Below are 20,321 nucleotides of genomic sequence, written 5' to 3'. Positions count from 1 at the left end.
AAACCACCAGAGAAAGTGGTAGTAAGAGCCCAACCCGGTTTCCCAAGTTGGTAGCCATACCTCTCAAAGATGTCGCCGGTGCCGACGAAATCTAGAGAGGGAGCGAAGGGGAAGACGCCAAGAACCAGAGCACCCATCAGGCCTCCAGATCCAACGAGATCCCACTTTATTCTCCATAGGATGCCGCAGGAAGAAGAAGCTCTAGTTTCTCCAGCACCACCGGAACCACCACAGCCGCCCTCTCCAACGCCGGACCAAAGGAGCAAAAGAACCGGCAGCCAACGAAGCACCGCCGGGAAACCTAACCCTAACCTAAATTAAAGGAAACTACTAGGAAAAGGTATGTACACCAGACATCGATCCCCCGTCTCCCCCCATCTCCGACGCTGGACCGGCCGCCGGAGACGAAAGGGAGCTGAGGAAATCGATGCCGGGATGCGAATCGCCCCGCTTTTCGCCCTAGTGAGCTGTAGAAGGGGAAAGAAGGGTTAAGAGGAAGAAGACTCCCCACCGATAAGTGCTGGTGCAGTCGTGCAGCTGTGCTGGCTCTCTGCTAATTAAGTGGGCTGGATGGTGTGCTTGCTGCCGGGCCTGCCAAATTGAACAATCGAAGCCAAGCAGTAGATAGGATAATAGGATACCACCTAGGAGCATCGTGATTTGATCCAGATTTTTTATATATTGATTTTTACTATTTGATTATTATCCTTGCTAGCTTTACGTGAAAATGGACCCCAACCCTAGTTAGCGTCATTATACTTGGTTATTCAGTTATTTATTTTTTAGCCATGCATTTGGCGAAAGATAGTCTCGTTCTTTTTAGTTTTTACTATGGTTTGGCGTGAGCATAAAATGCCTTGTATGAACTATAGACATATAGTGTTCGATGAACATGTAAGTACCTGATCATATTGGTCTGTGTTCAACTTAAAAACATATGTGACTATGTCGTTGTCATCATGCATGTATTTAGTGCTACTGATACTTGGCAATTCATAGTTATTTTCTTTATGTTGAGTTGAACGTATGAAGGGGTTATATGATTTGTTATTCCCGCTTCTAAGTACCGGTTCCTGACCGTTATTGACATGTTTCCGATCGAATTGTACCGTTTTCGATATCCCGAATAACCGGTTTCATTTTCCCGACCGAGCATTCCCGTTTCCGTTTCCATTCCCGAATAAAAATATAAAAACGGAAGTGGTTGGGTAATTTTCCCGACCGTTTTCATCTCTAACTAGGCGTGCCAGTCAATTTGACCTGCTTGATAAGGGATAAAAGATATTAAATTTTGGAATGTACTCTATACAGCTTCAGGCTGTCCTCACAGTGCATCCATGGTAAAATTTATAGGGTGAGCTTATTAGGGGGGCTACATGGGTCCGGTGGTGGTAGGGGGAGGGACTAGAAAGCCCCTCCTGCCCCGGCCCACCGCTGAATCCACCCCTGCCTGGAGGTTCCCTAGCACCGTATCAATAAGAATCATTAAGATCTAAGCGATATATGTCGCCATCAGGCCGCGGACAACATCTAAGTGTTTGCTTTTATCGTTTGAAAATGCCTTAATAGAAATTAAATACGGTATTCGTGAGAGGAATATTACATTATCATTCGTGTCTTGTTACTTGTTGCTGTTTTCTTGAGACTTCGGAGAAAGGAAGGAGCTGCATCTGCGTTCAAATCATTTTCAGATCACCATTTTGAAGCTTACAAGTTGAGTTTGGCATGATTTTTATCTCTTTAAGATTCGTGTGGATTTTGGGAAAGGTACAACCGGCGCGAAGTTCTTTTTCTTTTTGTTTATCCACTCTTTCTAATTGTGAAATAAGCACATGCATGCGTACGATCTGATCCATAGATTACAGTAAAACTCTAATTAAAACGCGCTAGCTGCATCTAGCTAGAGGCTAGTTACAGATGGAGCTGAAAGTTTTCATCACTTCCCTCACCACATGTGGCGAGCAGATGTTGTCGAGACAGTAATCTTTGATCGAGCTCCTGGCAACCGAGCCGGTCCGCGAGCTTGAGCATGCTCAACGCATTCTCCGTGGACATGGACTCGGCCAGAACGTTCTGGCACAGGGCCTTGAGCCTCTCCATACGGTACCGGATCGCCGCCGCAATCACGTCACCCGCCATCGCCATATCGTCCCTAGGGCCACCGGGAGAATAAGGCAGCTGATCGGTGTAGACAAAAGTGGAGCACGGCCTCGAAGACCACAGCCCTCATGTCGTCGATCCGTACGCGGCCGCCGTCGTCCATGCTGGCATCCGCCGCCGCCGCCGCCGCCTGCTCATGTAGGACGGGTGCCCGCGCGGCGAGCACGAGCCTGTGCGCGTGAAGCACGGTTTCCCCTTCCACCAGAAACTCCACATCCGCCTCTTGCCCGCGGACCAGCAGTTGCTCGAGTTGGCAGGCGATGTTGGACGGTGGCACGGCGATGGTGCGGGCGGCTGCGGCTCCGCCTCCGACGATGCTAGAGGACTCGGGCTTGGAGGCCACCTCAACGTGGCACCAGATGGTAAGGGAGCCATCGTGCCCTAGGTACTGTGACTTGTCAGATGCCAAGGTGATGAAATCCGTGTATCCCCAACCCATCTCCTCCTCCTTGCTGAAGGTTCTGGTAAACTGTCTACCCAATGGTGACGGTGACTTGTTTTGTTGGGGTCAGCGCGTCCAAGGTTGTCGCCGCCACGACATTGTCGGTCCCGGGATCAGTCAACAGTTGGAGATACACAGATAGGTGCTCTTTGGGTTCCGACACCTTGAGTGCAACCGCCAATCGTAACCGCCGACATGGAAGGTGCCAGAGTAGATGGAGTGGCCGACATCAGGCTTGGTCATCAGCACCGTGCTCAGGTTAGGGATCCTGAACTCGTGCGTGCCGCGGGCCGCCGCCGCGGTGCAGACAGACCAGCTCCTCTTCGGACGGACGCTGCTGGTGGTCGCCGACGACGACGGGCAGGTGCAGGCCAGCATGTGCATGGCAACTTTCTCGGCGATGTCGGCTACGAAGGAAACGCTGCTCTCCCGGAGCTGTCGGTACTCCGGCGTCGCCAGCACGGCGGCGAACGTGTCGGGACCGGACGCCAGGTACTCGATGCAGGAGGCCTCGAGCTGCCGGCAGCTGTACCGGCCGTCCACCAGCGCCATCGTCGGCAGAACAGTCGTGGCGTCGATGCTCTCGGACAGGATGCTCTCGCACATGAGCCTCAGCCTCTCGAGGTCGTACCTGTCCGCGGCCAGCCATGGCCGCGCGGCGCTTCGCCATGTGCTTGCTCGTGCACGGGTCCTGGCTGGCGACGGCCTTGGGCTTCCTCGGCAACTCGTCGGTGTAGATGAAGCGGAGCATCGCGCTGAAGGTCGAGGCGCTCATGCCGTCGATCCTGACGCTGCGCGTGAACCTCTCCTTCATGCTCCCCTGGAACTCGGCCCTGAAGACCGGCGACCGCATGGAGAGCACGAGCTTGTGCGCCGGGATCTCGGCCCCCTCGACGACCAAGGTGACGTCCGGCGGCCACCGCGACTCCCCCGTCTCCAGGAGTCTGTGGAGATCCTGGTAGATGCTCGGCGGCGGCGGCGCGGAGACGAAGCAGCTCCTGGTCTTTGGCGGCGTCCTCCTCGAGGACATCGACCGTGTAGTGGACGGTGAGCCGGTCGTCGTGCACGTAGCGCGCCTCTTTGAAAGCGTCGGGCACCGACAGCCTCCAGGTCCTGGTCGTACTGGAAGCAGAAGAACACGCCGGGAACGTGTGAGGCTCGTGGCTTCGCCAGACGGCCGCCGTCGGCCACCTCCCGGCACCGGTCGGAATCGGATCGTCGATCCTCAGGCTGGCCATGGCGACAACGTCCCTGGTGATGGAAGTGCTCAGCAGCTCGAGGCAGATGGACTCGAGCTTTCGTGGTTCGAAGCAGCAGACGAGGCCCCAGATGTGGCCTCCCGCCTCGAAGGCGCATGACCGGACTGAGTTGCTGATGCCGAGCGCCGTGCGCACGCTGTAGCCGACGATGTCGAACTGGTGCGTGTGCCTGTGGAACACCGACCTGTGCGTCGACGCCGTCTTCTGCGCCATCATCTCCATGGCCGCCTCGGCCAAGCCCTGGACCCTAGTTTATTTGGACTTATTTAGGGATTTTCTCGAGATCCCATGATATTAATATAGCAGAAAGAGATCCTATGATATTTATATGGAACTCTTCGAGATCTCGTGTTGGAAAGACAAGTATGGTTATAATGATCCGGTGGCACAGCTTCATCCGAATTCGACTTGACACGTATCCAAGTCGGACATCTTTTCGAAAAAAGATCAAAGTCCAACAGGCTATTTTGGTGCCTCCACCAGCAAAAAAAAACACTTAAATATCACCCATCTCTATAATTACGAAAATGGTATAAAGTTTGCACCTACAAAATATCATTTAAATATCACCCGTTTTAAATAAGCTTCAAAAGTAATCTATTTTGGTGAATTTTAATTTTAATATTTGAAATGCTAGACTCATCTATAAAGTTTTTATTTAAGATATGGATTTGCCTCCATTCATTACAGCTATACAAAAAGTTTATGAATTTTGGAGGTGATTTAATAATTGTTTTAGCCTAGAAAAGAGAAGGAAGATTCCACAAGTTAATTTTCGCGTGAGTTAATTGACCAAATGGATAGAAGTCTCGAGGGACCAAAGTTCAACTCAGTGTCAAATAGGGAAATTAAAAAAATAGTGTTAAATAAGCAATTCTTAGCTTTACCAGTGTCACATAGGGAATTAATTTTGTACTAGCATAGTGTCCGGCGTGTGTTACAACAAGTAATATAATAGATCTACGTAAAACTATCAATTTTGTGTTCATCCACTTATATACTGGCTGTGCTGCAATTGTGCTAGACATTGATTGTTCATGTTCTGATTGATTTGTCCATATTCCGATTAGAATTCGGATTGATTTATCCGAACTCCAAATAGAATTTCGATTAACGGACCAAGGAAACAATATTTGTTTAGAAATAGTCGAGATAGAGATCTAAATTACCACTCGCAGAAACATACATCCATCCTCCGCATTTGTCTCAGTGGAGTTTAACCCCAGGACTAATGCTCCTATTACTCCCGGGTCTAAATTTTATGGACGCCAGAGGACTTTAGTCTTGGTTATTAAAGATCAACGGGACTAAAAGTGCTGGTGTTGATAACCAGGACTAAAATTCTTCAATCCTTAGTCCTGGTTAGTAACACCTACCCGGATTAAAGGGATTTACTCCTAGTTGGTAACACTAACCCAGACTGAAGGATCCTTTAGAGCAGCTCCAACAGTCTCCTTTTTCCAAACAAACTAACAATATTGAGAAGTAAATACACTCTAGCAGTTCCTCTAAACTTCTCCATTTTCCCAACAATTATTGGGTTGTCCTAAAAGTTCACTCAAACCCCCGAATAAAGGGAGGACTTTGGTTCTCTCAATATGTTAGTTGTATTGAGATGTGGTTATTAGGGAACTTTAAAAGGATATCTCTCATATATAAACTGGTATTGGAGCATCCTGTTACTGGGAGATGTTTATTGGAAAAGCACTGGAGATGCTTTTGGTCCCGGTTAGGGTTACAAATCAGGATTAAGCGTCCTTCACTGGATAATTTAAAAGGAAGGTATCCCATTCAAAGTCACATGCAAAGCAAGAGGTCTCGGGTTCAAACCATGTGAGAAGCAGAATTGAAGGTGCTTGCCAATTGTTCTTAGCTTTACGGGGCTGGGACCTTTTGTCTTGGATTCCTAGTCCCAGTTATTACAATCAGAACTAAAATGGGTCCCAATCTTTTTTTTAACAAACCACACAAGATAGTGTGAGTTACATTAATATATAACAGAAAAAAGTGCAAGAGTACGATCCTGGTCCTGGGAGGCCATAGTCAGGAAAACAAAATGAAAATAAAGAAAATAGGACTCGTCCGGTTGGATTCGGACATCAACGTGGGGAACTCTACAAACTCAACTTCGGTAGGCATCAACACCGTTAAGACCACTCTGCTAGAAAATGCCAGGCGAACAAAGCCACGTCGGTGCGGCAAACAACCTTCTCCTTCTCCTGCACATGAAGTCGCCACCAAGGCACAATCCAAAGCCGATAGGGAAAATAAGAACACAGACAGCCCTGCACCGAGCAGGCCACTGCCAAGTGGGACCCGACACCATAGTGACGCTGCAAATAGTGCCCACCATCACCGAATCCGGACCTCTCACTGGTTGCCTCGCAGTCACCACCGCAAAAACACAACGCACGGGAGCTTTGCCTTGCTCGCTGTCGGACTCCACCTCACTCTCATTGCCGATAAATGGATAGTGTTGCCCTATTTCCAAGATCTCCATCAAACATCCAAACCACACCCGTGGGTCGACAACAACTCGTTGCATTATGCACGCACGTAGCTTCGTTTGCCATAATAGCAAACCAGAGTTGTCGCTTGCGCCATCTTCTGATGATGAACCATGCTGGAGTAACTTCAGCATAGCTAAGCCACCTGCCGCAATCCGCTGCATACCTAGTTGACCCATGCTATCATTGCCACAAGCGCTGCCCTCACATGTTGTGCCACGCCGCACTGACAGCTGCTAAGTAGAGCAAGCCGCCGCGGTCCTCTCCATGTAACCAAACTGACAAACATGCTGCAACCCCTAGTCATCACCATATCTATGAAATGCATGCCATCGCTTGAGCTTGTCAACCCCCTTGAAGCTCATCCTCCTGCACATAGCTGTCACCAGTTCACCACCCTCGGCCGCCAACTTCCCAAGATGGGTTGGGTCTCAAGTAGCGACACCTCCAAGGAGGTCACGGCACCAGTGGCGTTGCTGTTGCTCGTACGGGAACTATACCTGGCTTTCGCCTAGAGAACCCAAATAGTGGTGGGTGGAGCTCAAAGGTGACGCCCTTAGCCGGGAGAATGATGCACGAAGGCGCCGCCGCCATCACTGTTAGCAAGACTGGCGGCAAGGGCTTTCGCCTAGAGCATCCCAACCCAAGCCACTACGCACGCCCAGCCTAGAACGCACCGGGAAACCTAGCCATGGCAGACCACTGAGGGCAGCGCCGCCGCCACGACACCCCACCTCGCCGCGCCGGGATGATGCTATCTAGCCGTTGCCCATGCTGATGTGTCGACCCCTTGCGCTAGGTCGTCATTGCCTGAAGGCCTTGTCGCCCCACACCGGCCGCTGCCCCGCGTGGCCTCCACGCGGCCTCCATCAGTGTCACTTGGCCGCTTACCATGCCGACGCACAGTACCTATGCGGATAAACCTCTGTTGCCACACCTTCGCGCGTGGTTGGCTCCCCACTCTACACCTACTTCTTCATCGATCTAGCTTCGCGACTGAAGTTGTCGCCGCACCTTCCAGATGGCTGGGTGTCAGACCCGGGGTAGCGGGACTGCTTATAGGCATATAATGTTCTAGAGTAAGGAATAGCTCATGGATGTACCTTACCTCTCTTGTAACTACCCGAATAGATGTAGAACTAGCTACAATACAAAGAAAACTACCCAATTGTGTTGTAGTAGGATTCCAACTGTACTTGGCTAGGACTTTCCACGTAACCCTGTCCCCTCGGATATATAAGGGCAGGCAGGGACCCCATCGAAACACATCAACACCTAAGGCAATACAAACACCACATAGGACGTAGGGTATTATGCAACTCGCGGCACAAACCTGTCTAAATCTTTGTGTTCCTTGCACCATCGAGTTCCAGAGCAGTCAATTCCTACCTACAATCATACTGCTAATGGTATCCCTGAGCAGGCTTGGCGGTAAACACCGACAGCTGGCGCGCTTGGTAGGGGTTTCAGCGAGTTTATCGGTGAATTTGATGGCCGGATCAAGCGACGCCAACAACGTGCCTAAGGGCACAATTCTCGTTTTCGGCTCTTGGGCTTGCACGGTTGATGGATCGGGCGGCTTTTCCAGCCACCTCGTCACGCCTAATTCGCCTGAGCTGAAAACCATCATCCAACCCACCGAAATCTGCAAAGACTGTAGAACTCAACAGAAAACGAGCTCTGCTCGAGGTCGACTCAGATAGCACAAAAAATATATCGACTCCAACTCAAACCCACGATTTATCCATGTCCGATACAAACTCTGATCCCAAAAATCTCCACTTTTCCAAAATCCTCGGAAAATACATGACTTACCTCAAGTCGATCAAATGCCCCAAGATCATCAACACGGAACTACTCGATGGAGTAGATCAGGTCTCACGATCGGTAGAGGGGTGCATCAAGCTTGCAGAATCCGCTCTTGGCTCCTCCAAAATATAGCAGAACCCAGAAACATCAAACCCACGACAAGAATGGTCGGGCGACATGTTCTCAGAGGTCGATCGAGTAGATTCTAAGCTCATCGACTGCATCAAGATGGCCGAAAGCAATCTACAAAACAAGAAGCAGAACTCGGGAGGATAAATCTGCGGGAAACCCGAAGAGGCAAACCCACGGCTTGCTCGGATGGGACCGTCTCCTTCTGGGAAACCCCAGATTCCTTCACCGAAACCTACTCACAAGTGGACTCCTGAACCAACTGATATCTCTGATCCTCTATTCGACCAGGATTTTGACCAGTTCATGGAAATCCTTGACGACCTCGAACCATTCGACGATCTCGAGGATTGGTCAGACAACATCGACTTGTTTATGGATGCCATGGCCCATCCACCCCAGATGGCGGATGCCCTCTAGGAACTAGTCAAGCTTAAAAAGGGAAAATCCAAAGCTCCTGAAAAATCCTGCGAGTCCATTTTCGACAAACCCTGGATAAAAGAGCCAAAAGGATTAACTCCTACACAATCGTGGCTTCATTGGATGAACGAGAATGCTCTCCACGTTGAGATGGGCATCCCGCTTCTCGCTCACCCAAAGCACACATATTCCAAAATTGGTGGCTTAACCGATTCCGACTCCGAGTACTCTTACGACCCGGAGGATGAACTGGATGACCTAATCCAGTATAGCAAGGAAGTCGAATCCAACTCGACTAAGAATTCCAAGTCTGATTAGGACTCCCTCCTAAACTAGGTCATATATGCAATGCTGCAAGGACGGACAGTCCGCCCGGAAGAGACGCGCCCCCAAGTTGTCCAAACTTCTAGCCCTTAGCCAAAAAATCTCCCTTTCCAGAAGGGCACCTCCATAGATCCATTAGCAGTCAAGCAAGCAAGTGCAAGAAGTTCAAGATCTCTGTCGTGAAATCCTCATGGTTCGTATCTCTGAAGTCCACAAATCAGAGGGTGATTCGATGGAACGTCTAAACTTCGACGACTACAATTCTGAGGATTACGACGAGTACCTCTCCGACAACATGGAAACTACTCCTCCTGCAGTCACAGAAGTCGAAGCTGCTATCAAGCAAGACCCGCCTGCACCTCCTCCAGTAGTCACAGTAACTGTCCAATTGGAAGAGCAGCCCGCAGTGGAGGACCTCTACGAACGTCGCTACCTGCTTAACCAGAAAAGGGCGTTCAGACACCAGCGCGTCGCCAACTGCCAACAAGAACAGCAAGGCGACAACTACTACTACTCCAACAGCGACCTCCGCAACGTGATCAACATTGGTCGTGACGCACGCAACGTCATCATCTCAAGGAGAAAGGAGCATGTGGAAATAGATTCTTATAGCCCTTCTTCCAACTATCGCATCCCAGCGCACACCTCCGCATGCTTCAAGAAACACAAGCCGGCAAGCACCCACCCTCAGGGTAGGCCGGCAAGCACCCACCCTCAGGGTAAGCCTCGTACCCAACACCATGGAGAAACATCCATTGGAGGAGACAAGATCAACAAAACGCTCTTATGCAAGTGCTTCATGCACTCTAAGAGCTCCCACACGATCTTCAAGTGCAACTCACTCTGCAAAGCCCTTGGAGCACCATTGGTGAATGAAGCTTTACCCCAAATCTAGTCGACTTCCAGATCGATTAGAATTACCCCGAATATTTTGTCATATTCAGCTATGTAAACCATTACTCACGTGCTTATAACTACGAGCAAGGGGTATGTCTTATGAGTCAGAGTCTGTCATTTTACAATTACTCTAGTCACGACAAAGTTCTCAATAAAGTCGGTTTCCCTACAAATCGACTACTTTGCTCGACTCATCTGATCTATACCCCGCCTCTAACACTACTCCACAAGCTTTGCTCAATAAAGAGCAACAGTCGAGTAGTTCCTTAAGATATGGTTTACTCTAAGGAGTACTTTTAAGATATTCCCGTCTTGGGTAACCCGACGCGGTTCATCCTAACAGGCCTATCTTAGAAATTATTCCAGTCTTTATTGAGGACACCCTACTCGTTGGCTCGAGTAGGTTTTGGATATTTTAAGGTGGTTCCATCTTGGGTAACCCGACGGGGTTCATCCTAACAGGTCTACCTTAGAAATCACTCCAGTCCTTGTTTAGGACACCCTGCTCGCTGGCTCGAGTAGGTTTTCGATATTTTTAAGGTGGTTCCATCTTGGGTAACCCGACGGGGTTCATCCTAACAGGTCTATCTTAGAAATCACTCCAGTCCTTATTTAGGACACCCTACTCACTGGCTCGAGTAGGTTTTGGATATTTTTAAGATATTTCCGTCTTGGGTAACCCGATGGGGTTCATCCTAATAGGCCTATCTTAGAAATCATTCCAGTCCTTGTTTAGGACACCTTAATCGCTAGCTCGAGTAAGTTGTGGATATTTTTAAAGTGTTTCCATCCTGGGTAACCCGACGGGGTTCATCCTAATAGGTCTACCTTAGAAATCACTCCAGTCCTTGTTTAGGACACCCTACTCACTGGCTCGAGTAGGTTTTGGATATTTTTTAAGATGGTTCCATCTTGGGTAACCTGACGGGGTTCATCCTAACAGGTCTATCTTAGAATTCACTCCGGTCCTTGAAACAGGACACCCTACTCACTGGCTCGAGTAGGTTTTGGATTTTTTGGATGGTTTCATCTTGGGTAACCCAACGGGGTTCATCCTAATAGATCTATCTTAGAAATTACTCCAGTCCTTGGGTAGGACACCTTACTCGCTCATTCAAGTAAGTTTTTGGATATTTCTAAAAATATTTTCGCCTTAGTTAACTCAACGGAGTTCATCCTAACAGGTCTATTTTAGAAACTACTCCAGTCCTTGGGTAAAGGACACCCTACTCGCTGGCTGTTGACGCTCACTAACGATCATTTCTAGGCGTCAACTTAATCAAAAAATCATGTGAGTTTGCATTTCTTACACGCATCCTTATCCAATAAAATCCCTAAACCACACCTTACCTTTTAGAATATGCAAGTTGTGTTTTCAAGCTAATATGCAGGTTACAAGCACACTTTGGCCCGACATAAAATCACAGAAATTATCAGAGCACCGATTCAGGCTCAGATGGACCAAAAGTGATGCAAGAACCCAATTCAAACAAGTCAAGACAGGCCAACCCCAATTCAAACCATGTCGTACTATGCTTACTATGTTTTCTAGACATTTTTCACCTTCCCATGATCATACTACATTATCTAGGAAATTGTGCCTTGTTGTCCCTAACATTTTGCAGGAGTTTGATGGAGGGATGGAGTTGAGGACAACTCCAATTCAAGAAGGGGAGGGTGATGAGGACATCACAACGCTGGACACGCTCAAGCCAGCCTCATCAACAAGCTACAAGTCGTCGCCAACATGGACTGCACTGTTCGGTTCGGATTCAGCCGACAACCCTACACTCAAACGGTGATATCTCCCTCATATGGTGTTCAAATAAGGTGTTCTTAGATGCGTTGGAAACCTGACGATGATATGTTTCTTTTGGTTTTGGTCCCAGCTCCAGAAGGTTTGTGTATCATTCTGTGTGTCTACGACAAGGTGCTACATCACCTATTTTGGACCGAGCAGCCTTTTGTATGGTGTGAGGCCTTAAGCCCAAGTTGTGGGTGCCTCCCCTGGTCACCCCCAACCCTAGGACGTCCCTTTTCTAGTATAGACTAAGTAGCCGCCTCCACTTAGGGTTTGGGTTTTGTTTAATGCTTGTTTTCTATTGAGAAACAGTTATCTTCATTGTAACTGTGACATCGAGTCCTTTTGCTGTGAATCAGGGTCCCTATTCCTGTTCTTCACCATTGTGGTGATTAGTCTATTGGCAGGCAATTTTGGCACTTCGAAGGCCGACCGGTCTAACCGGTCGGGCCAACCGGTCAGACCAGTCTGGTCCTGTGTAATCCGAATAAGGTTAGGTCTGAGTTGTGGAGTCCGTTTGTAACTCAATTTGGAAGGGGTACGTCTTCCCTAGCCTATAAATATAAAGGCCATGGCCAATTGAGGTCCTTCTACCCAATCGAACCAATAAATTTACAATTTTTCTATTTTTCTCTAAATCTTAGCTTTTCCAATCTCGTGCTGTTTTTTGCTCGTCTCGACGGCGTTCAAGGGCGTCTTGGGTGGCCTGCCGACTCCAAGACAACCATAGACCTTCGAGCTCCGATGGGGTCCCTCCCGAGCTTGAGGTTCTAGGTCTCGCGGTGTTCTCTGCGTCCAACCGGTCTGACCAGTTGGCGCGACCGGTCTGACCGGTCACCAGGCTTTGTCGCTGGTGATCTAATCATTGCGATTCGCGCATTCTAGCGCTTGTGTGTTGACCAGAACTGCATCAACATAGTCATTTTTTGATCAGAGCTTGAACCCATCTTGATTTTTGCTTCATACACATCTGCAATTTCAGATTGCGTATTTACCCTTTCTTGTTTGTGTTCTTTGATTCGCTTGTAGGAAAAGCCTTCTCGACGAGATCAATCAAGTTGTGCTTGGTCAAATTTGCCCCTACCTCTCCGAAGATCGGACCTGTGTCACATCAAGGAGGAGGAGGCTTGGTGCGGCGGAGCTGGGATCGCCGCCGAGTCGTCCGGTGGGGAGGGCGACGTGGGGGCTGGGAATACTGCGGGCTCTAGTCTCTACACGTTAATGGGTTCCAATCCTGGATTAAATCTTGTGTGTGGTGTAGTGTACCCATGTCTTCCCACTGCCATGATGAAAAAGAATCTAAAGTAATATTCTCTATTTTGTTAATTATGAAAAATGAGGTCATATAGCTGCTAATAATCAACTTTATTTATTGCAATCTCACTCATTTTTTAAATGTTTTAACACAATACTCATTTAGATACATATGCACATTTGTAGGGTTGAAATCGGTCGGGATAACCCCATTACCATTTTCACTTTTACATTTTAATACAAAAACAATATCGAAAACGAACAAGTCGAACACGAATATGAATATGGACTCACGGTATATTGAAAACGAACCAATTCGAACGGAAATGTGTCGAAAGCGAACGGCCTACAGAAAGGAAAAATGGATCACCGACCCCGTACAATCGTACACGAAAACACATAGACAAATAATAATAGCACAAGTATTTGTTGTCGGGTACCAAGATTAGGGGCACCCTAACCAGGGGACTAAATCACCCTTAAAACGCAAAGCATATGTTAGGCGATCAGGCCCACGAAGGCCTACAGCCTCCTTCTGATCCAAAGGAAAGGAAAGGACTCAAAAAAAGACCAATCCACGGCCCATGTACATAGTGCGGCCCATCCGAATCCCCTCGGACCCACGGGGCAATCTCCGCCTCGCTCGAGGGCTCTCCTCGGGACCCTCGATAGTGCCCCGCGTCTCCGCCTCACTCGAGGGTAGCGAGCCTACCCTCGAGCACGTGGGTCGACTACGCCTCACTCGAGGCCACCCCTCGACGGAAAGGACGAGCGGCCATCCGTTCACTCACCCACCGTACGGAGGCATCAAATGCTCACGACTCCATCGCGGCACCCGGGTTAGACGGCGTCAGGCCACCACTCCGCATAGTGGCAGTGACCAGGGTCTTCTCCACCAACTCCGGTCACTACACAGCCATTCCTGGCGCAGTGGCACCACTGTGGGAACCTGCGATGTACTGTGCGAACGTGCGCGGCACTATTCCAGCCACTGTGCTGCCAACTCCTTGTACTTCCCTCGTACTTTCCACGCTGCAGGCCCCTCGAGCGGCATGGGCACGACCCTCGGGCCCTGCCCGAGCCTTGACCAGATCAAGACCCCGACCTGCAGGACCCTCGGAACGCTGCCACACCATGCCTGGAGGACGTACCCTCTACAGGAGCCACCATGCCGCCCGCTGGAGCTGGCAGGACGCCGGCACGATCTCCGCAGAACCAAGGACGACACACAGGATGACTGCACGCCCAGCGCCTCACTCTCCAGTGCGGCACAGTGTACTTTCTACAGCATTCTGCCACTGCACACCCCCGATTCAGGGAAGAACGACGACTTCTCCCCCCTCCTATACATGTACACCGCCCCTTCTTGTGTCTATAAAAGGGGGAGGCGGTCTCTGTCTTATCCATCTGGGCTGTTCTCCACACTTAGCACAACTCACAAGAGCTCACACGCTCTCCTGAGCCCCGATATTGGCACTTGCCTCAATCAACCTCTCCTCTAGCAGAGACTTGGGAGCTTCACTCCCTCTCTCGCCTCGCTTGTACCCTCTACTACAGGCACCCCCGGTGTAAGATAGTACTGTGCACTCGCACACTCTTTGCTAGACGTACGGCCCCGCGGCCGGAACCAAGATAAATCCGTGCGTTCCTGTGGTTACCTCTTGCATCAGCCATCCAGGAAGACAGATCACGCAGCACTTTACTAGTTGGTGCCAGACTACCGGGTCAGGACACCGACATTTGTAAACATGATAATAAGTAACAACCTCACACATTCACTGTCATACAGTAATATACAGTAATCACAAGTCACAACCACAACTCTCAAGCCCACACTTAAAGATAGAACCTCGCACTTGTCATCCGTGCACATCAACGGTGCTGGTGAATGGTGAGGCCTCGCAGGCCGTCCGGGGGAGGACCGGAGGAGGGACTGTCAGCGAGGACGTGCTTGGGGAGGACCGAAGTTGAGGCCTCAACGGAGAGGCAGCTGGCGATGGCGATTTGGCGAGTGCAGGCCTGCAGGGAGAATCAGAGCGCGGATATGTGCGGCGGGCGAGGGAGAGGTACAAAGAGCCAGAGACGTGAGGTGAGCCGGCGTTCAGGCCTCGCCGGCCGGCTCGGGGAGGATCGAAGGAGGGCCTCTGCGGCCGGCTCGGGGAGGACCGGAGGAGGGGCTCGTCTACTGGCGCCTGGCAGTGGCGGGCGAGACCAGAGGGAGAGAAGCGGAGGCTGGCAAGGGAGATCGATGGAGGCAAAGGCGTCAGGCTCAGTCGTGTCAGCGTGTGGTGGTCTGGTGGATAGGGTTTCCCTATTGATTTGGGTTGGGCCGTCAAAACTCAAAAAGACCTAATATTTGCTTGGGTTTGTGGGCTGTAAAATTCGATGTATTTCGAATTTGTGAAAACGGGATAACCCGATCAAATACGGGAAATACGAAAACGATCGGGATAGAAGCCAAACCGTTTTCGACCCGTTTTCGAATTTGACATTCCGTATTTCGTATTGATTCCGAATTTGTCCGAAAATACGAAAACGAGGCGGTAAAATGTAGAAATCGGAGCGGAACAGAACGGGATTTCAACCCTACACATTTTGTACTTATAAAAAATTATTAAATGATATTTGGGGGATTATTGTACTTTCTGTCTGTATATTCTTATTGAGGTTTGCGAGATGATGCCTTGATGACGGAGGAAGTTGCTTTATTTCCTACTTTGTGGGCTCTAGATGAATATAAAAGGCTTCTTTCAAGAATATGGGGACAAATTTAATATTAACAAAATTCTAGATGACGATAAGGAGGACCTTGGAAGCCATGATGCTAATGTGGTTATCAGAGGGCATGGGCAAAAGATTATTCTCCCTATTTTAGGTGATATGACTATATCAATTATTCGGGCCACCTAATGTAATATAATTGACACCAAAATTTGAACAAAAATATAATTGACACCAACGGTGCTAAACTGCTTGCCCCGTAGCGGCGCCTAGTGTGATAGTTTAGTACTGGTTGTGGCTCCAGCCGGTAGTAAATTATTTTTTTATTTTTTGTTTACCTATATTTCTTTTATTTTCCTTTTTACTTCTAATTAATTTATATTCATATTCGGAGCCATCTGCGTATTCATATTCATATCTAGCATTGATATTTGTATCTAGCAGAGTAAAGGCTATACACACACACATATATTATATTAATATACACTTAAAATACTTCTAATAATAATGCACTTAGGATTAACAAAATATTTACAAGTAGCCATGCACAAAAGTTGTTTTCTGACAATTTTTTCAAATAATTCTATTCTTCGTCGTCGTCCCTGTCGACCAATGCTTAACATATGGTCCCCATGAATTCTTCATTTGGATTTATGACCTCATCCCAGCAAGAATCCACATATTGCTTCTTGAATTGCACTGATTCTTTCTGTTTCGTTGAGGTCCTCTTTTATTATCCAAATCTATCACGTGCAAACATCAAATTCGTGTTGCGTCATCCTCTTGGTGCTACCGCAAAAGTAGTGCACGAACTCACATATATAGTAGCCACATAGGTTATTCCCTTACATCATGGTGTTTAAAGAAATGACAGCAGATGTGAGATATAGATTCGTACCGGCTTGTCAAGTTTGATTTCAAGATCACACAGCATTCATATGACTCCTATGTGTCTTTTCAAGAAGTGAGCCCATGCCTTTTGGAGGATGTCTATGAGGTTTTGATCCGGGAAATTTTTCTCGGCGAAAAAATTCCGAGAAAACTTATAATCACGTTTATCGGTGGTGACCGTTTTGTTAAAAATTCTCAGTAATTTTGAATTCGTACTCACCATTTACCCTTTAAGCTACATATCTTCTCATTTCTAAGCGTTGTGATGTCTTGTTTTCCATATTAGATTGTTTGGAGATCATTTAGATTATTTTGTGTATAGTTTAACGACGAACCTGATAATTTTCCGAGAAATCCGATAAACGCATTTATCGGCCACCTCCGGTTTTTTCCCTTACCGATAAAGTTAACCCTGGTTTTGATATTGTTCTTTTGGTTTCCTCAAAGAGTCTAACAACACCACTCAGACCCGATCGATCTCGATACAGAGCTAGATCCACTGAAAGTTGTTGATACATATATTGATGAAATGTTGGATATACTTATTGTCAAATTGAACTAATGAAAAAAAAATTGAAGGACTCATTTGAAGTTGTACGGCAACATAATAAAAGTATAAGCATGTTGCTTATCCAAGGCACACTTTAGTGTCGGCTGGTGGCTCCAGCCGTTACTAAATGACTCCCTTAGGCACTATAACTTAGGCCCGGTACTAAATGGTAGTGTTAGTGTTGGATCAAAGCGTGACCGGTACTAACGGCCATGGATGAATGAGTCCTTCTCTAGCCGTGAAGGTTAGCTGCTTCGTAACGCAAATTTGTATGGTAAGTACCAGGGTAGAATTGTAAAGATATCGGATGATGGATCTTTATTAGTTCCGGGAATATACATGACGCGTTTAGTTGTGGTTCAGCTGACCTGTATAGTGCCACCGGTATGCAAAAAGGAAAAAAAATATTACGAACCGTTGGGATCTAGGCCCACAATACATGCGTAAATGCTTGCCTACGTATTGCATGTGACTAGGTAGGAGATTTTTTTTTAAGTAACCCGAGAACCATTTAGTATCGGGCCAACATACCGATGGTACCTTTAGTAACCGGAGGTTTCATTAACCGATACTAAATGGCCGCGCCATTTTACTACCAGGCCAAAACATGATGCAAGGTTGAGTTCTCCACTCATTATGGGTGCTTATATTTTTTAAACTTAGTTAAGAAATTAATCAGCGCTATTCTCTCAATAGTAAGCGACGCACTTGTCGACAACGAGGTTTCTACAGTAACTCATCAGTCTCAAGATCTGCCACCTCAATCTTTTGAAGGTGCTGATAAGTCATAAAGGGTTTACCTATATGTATTCATAAATATAAAATTACGTACGTTTGTGGCGTACATTTATGTGAGTTTGTGTTTGTTTTGCAAAAAAAATAACTCCCAAGGAAAGACAGATGCATAGATATGATGCAGTACCCAACCAAAATTTCCCACCGCATTTGTTTCCTTTCCCGGGCGCATGCACGTTGATATTGCCTTCCTTCCGGCTGGACGGCTGGACAGAATTCTTTAGCGGACGAGAAGGCAATGCGTTGTCCTCGTGCGCCTGCTGGATCCTCGTGCGGCCGAGCCGGCGGGTGTGTCATGTCACGTGTGGTTCCGGTCGATCGGCACGACGAGAACGTGATGACGCGCGCCAAAGCGAAGGCTGCATTATTTTAGACGGTCACAGAACGGGCAAAGTCACGTGGGCATATGCCATGTGTGTATGGCTGGGCGTTCGGGTTACCGAAAAATTCGGATCGGGTATTTCGGGTTTTCTGAAATTCGGGTTTTCAAAAATACTATCCGAAATTTGCTTTGAAAAATCAATACCCGACATTTCGGGTACCCGAAAGTTCGGGTTCGGGTTTGCCCGAAATACCCGATAAAAAACTAGCAAAAAAATATGAGAAGATAAATTAGGGAAGAACAGCAAAGAAACTCAATAGATTCTAAAAAAAATCTATCACATGCTGCTAGCTTTGCATCCCCATCAGGATTGCCTACTAGCTGGAACGGAAAAGAAAGATCAAAGAAGCAGATGAAAGGGGAAAAAAAAGAAAGAAATAACAGATCCATTGAATCCTCTATCAGGTCCAAACATCGTCGATTCCCTCGAGAGGAACTAGCATCAAGCACCAACCAGCAAGTACACTTTTCCCAGTACCACACGCAGAACATCACCATGGGTCAGTGGCCGCCTGGGCACCGAGCAATGAATGGGGTCCTCCATGAGGCAGCTTGCGGACAAAGATCGAAGAGACGGGACCTCCAAGATGGCGCTCTCTATACCACCTGCACCCCGCCGCTCCCTCGCTGTCACCCGCTGATGGAACCCGCTGGGGTTTGCTCCCGATCTTTCGATGAGAGTGGGGGATAACTCGATTTGAGGAGGATCGACGTTGTGCTGCCCGACTACAACACCACAAGGGCTGCGCTGCGCCTTAGCGACAGTTACACCGCCTCCAATTTGTGTTGTTCTTGCTGTGCCAAGAACAACCTTGAACCTGCAAGCAAATCGAAGAACAAGCAAGAACAAGTGGACAAGCAAACAGCACACAGACCTTGCCCAAAGGATAAATCCGATACACACGAAGTTGGGGTTCTGAATCAAGCAAATCGGGTGGTCTAATCGACACACGCGTTTACAAGGAAGTAGCAGCAGCTAAACTTACAACCAAACAAAACCCAAGTCTCAAATGGTGGCTGCTGGTGGTTTATATAGGTGGGGGAGCAGCCAAGAGGCGTGGGGGTGTAAACCCTAACTTAAAATGGGCCCCTAGTGGGCTGAACTAGATACAAGGGCCTCAGCCCAAGACTGGAAGACTGAACGTCATTTTGGCGATTCTGCTTAGCTCCTTTGGAATTTCATCTTGAGGTTGGATCCATCTGAAAGTAGACTTCAGGAGCTTTCCAACAAGTACTCATGGGCTTCAAACAATATTCAGAGCTAAGAGTTATGGCCTTCCGAAGTTGCCCCTTCCTGGAGGTCCGAACTGGTATGGTCCGATCTGATCATCCACACTCGCTTTCTTGTCGTGTTTGCTCTCCCTCCAATCTGGTTCATGTCCCAAGTTCCTAAGAATAAGAAAAGCATCACAAGAATTTAGTAGTACCCCATTCATGGATGATGGTTTATGGACAGCGAGGAACGAGTTTACCTGATAATTTAGCTCTCGTGCACGAGCTCTTGTCATTGGTCCTTGCTGCGTAGTAGGCATGGGTGTATCATTGGGAGGGATGTCCTCATCATCCTCCCCTTCTTGCATTTGAGTCGTCCTCGACTCAAGTTCATCTTCCTCACCCAAATATGGTTTCAAATCTGTAATGTTAAATGTGGGGCTAACCCCAAAATCTGCAGGCAACTCAAGTTTGTATGCATTATCATTGATCTTAGCTACAACTTTAAAAGGGCCATCAGCTCTCGGAAGCAACTTTGACTTCCTCAAATCAGGAAACCGATCCTTTCTCAAGTGCAGCCAAACCAAATCACCTGGTTCAAAAGTGACATGCTTCTTTCCTCTGCTACCAGCAAGTTTATATTTAGCATTTATGGTTTCTATGGTCTCCTTTGTGGTCTCATGCATTTTCAACATCAACTCACCACGTTGTTTAGCATCAAAATTCAATCTCTCAGAAGTTGGTAGAGGCAGCAAATCAATAGGGGCT

At 48.0% G+C, this 20,321-nt stretch overlaps 2 protein-coding genes across 2 annotated transcripts; both read right to left on the bottom strand.

Moving 5' to 3' along the window:
- Positions 1 to 2,152: 2,152 nt before the first annotated feature.
- On the bottom strand, positions 2,153 to 2,599 carry LOC120688980 (BTB/POZ and MATH domain-containing protein 1-like). Its single transcript, XM_039971322.1, has one exon. The coding sequence runs from the start codon at positions 2,597 to 2,599 to the stop codon at positions 2,153 to 2,155; it is 447 nt and encodes a 148-aa protein (XP_039827256.1).
- Positions 2,600 to 2,719: 120 nt separating this feature from the next.
- LOC120688979 (BTB/POZ and MATH domain-containing protein 2-like) lies at positions 2,720 to 4,083 on the bottom strand. The gene is made up of 3 exons (XM_039971321.1): positions 3,637 to 4,083; positions 3,234 to 3,527; positions 2,720 to 3,184 (listed from the first exon to the last, which is right to left on the bottom strand). The coding sequence occupies exons 1-3, from the start codon at positions 4,081 to 4,083 to the stop codon at positions 2,720 to 2,722; spliced, it is 1,206 nt and encodes a 401-aa protein (XP_039827255.1).
- Between the last annotated feature and the right edge of the window lie 16,238 nt (positions 4,084 to 20,321).

Source organism: Panicum virgatum, chromosome 9N (assembly GCF_016808335.1).
Source record: "Panicum virgatum strain AP13 chromosome 9N, P.virgatum_v5, whole genome shotgun sequence".
Taxonomy (NCBI): Eukaryota; Viridiplantae; Streptophyta; class Magnoliopsida; order Poales; family Poaceae; genus Panicum; species Panicum virgatum.
The sequence above is the reverse complement of the archived record's forward strand: the minus strand, read 5'-3'. Positions and strand labels throughout refer to the sequence as shown.

What these genes read in the sequence shown, in the direction of transcription:
- LOC120688980 (XM_039971322.1), bottom strand. Translation starts at nt 2,599, where the DNA reads ATGGGTTGGGGATACACGGATTTCATCACCTTGGCATCTGACAAGTCA.
- LOC120688979 (XM_039971321.1), bottom strand. Translation starts at nt 4,083, where the DNA reads ATGGAGATGATGGCGCAGAAGACGGCGTCGACGCACAGGTCGGTGTTC. An exon ending in GGCTCACCGTCCACTACACG is followed by an intron (nt 3,528 to 3,636) that starts GTCGATGTCCTC and finishes GAGACGGGGGAG; the next exon opens with TCGCGGTGGCCGCCGGACGT. An exon ending in CCATGGCTGGCCGCGGACAG is followed by an intron (nt 3,185 to 3,233) that starts GTACGACCTCGA and finishes ATCCTGTCCGAG; the next exon opens with AGCATCGACGCCACGACTGT.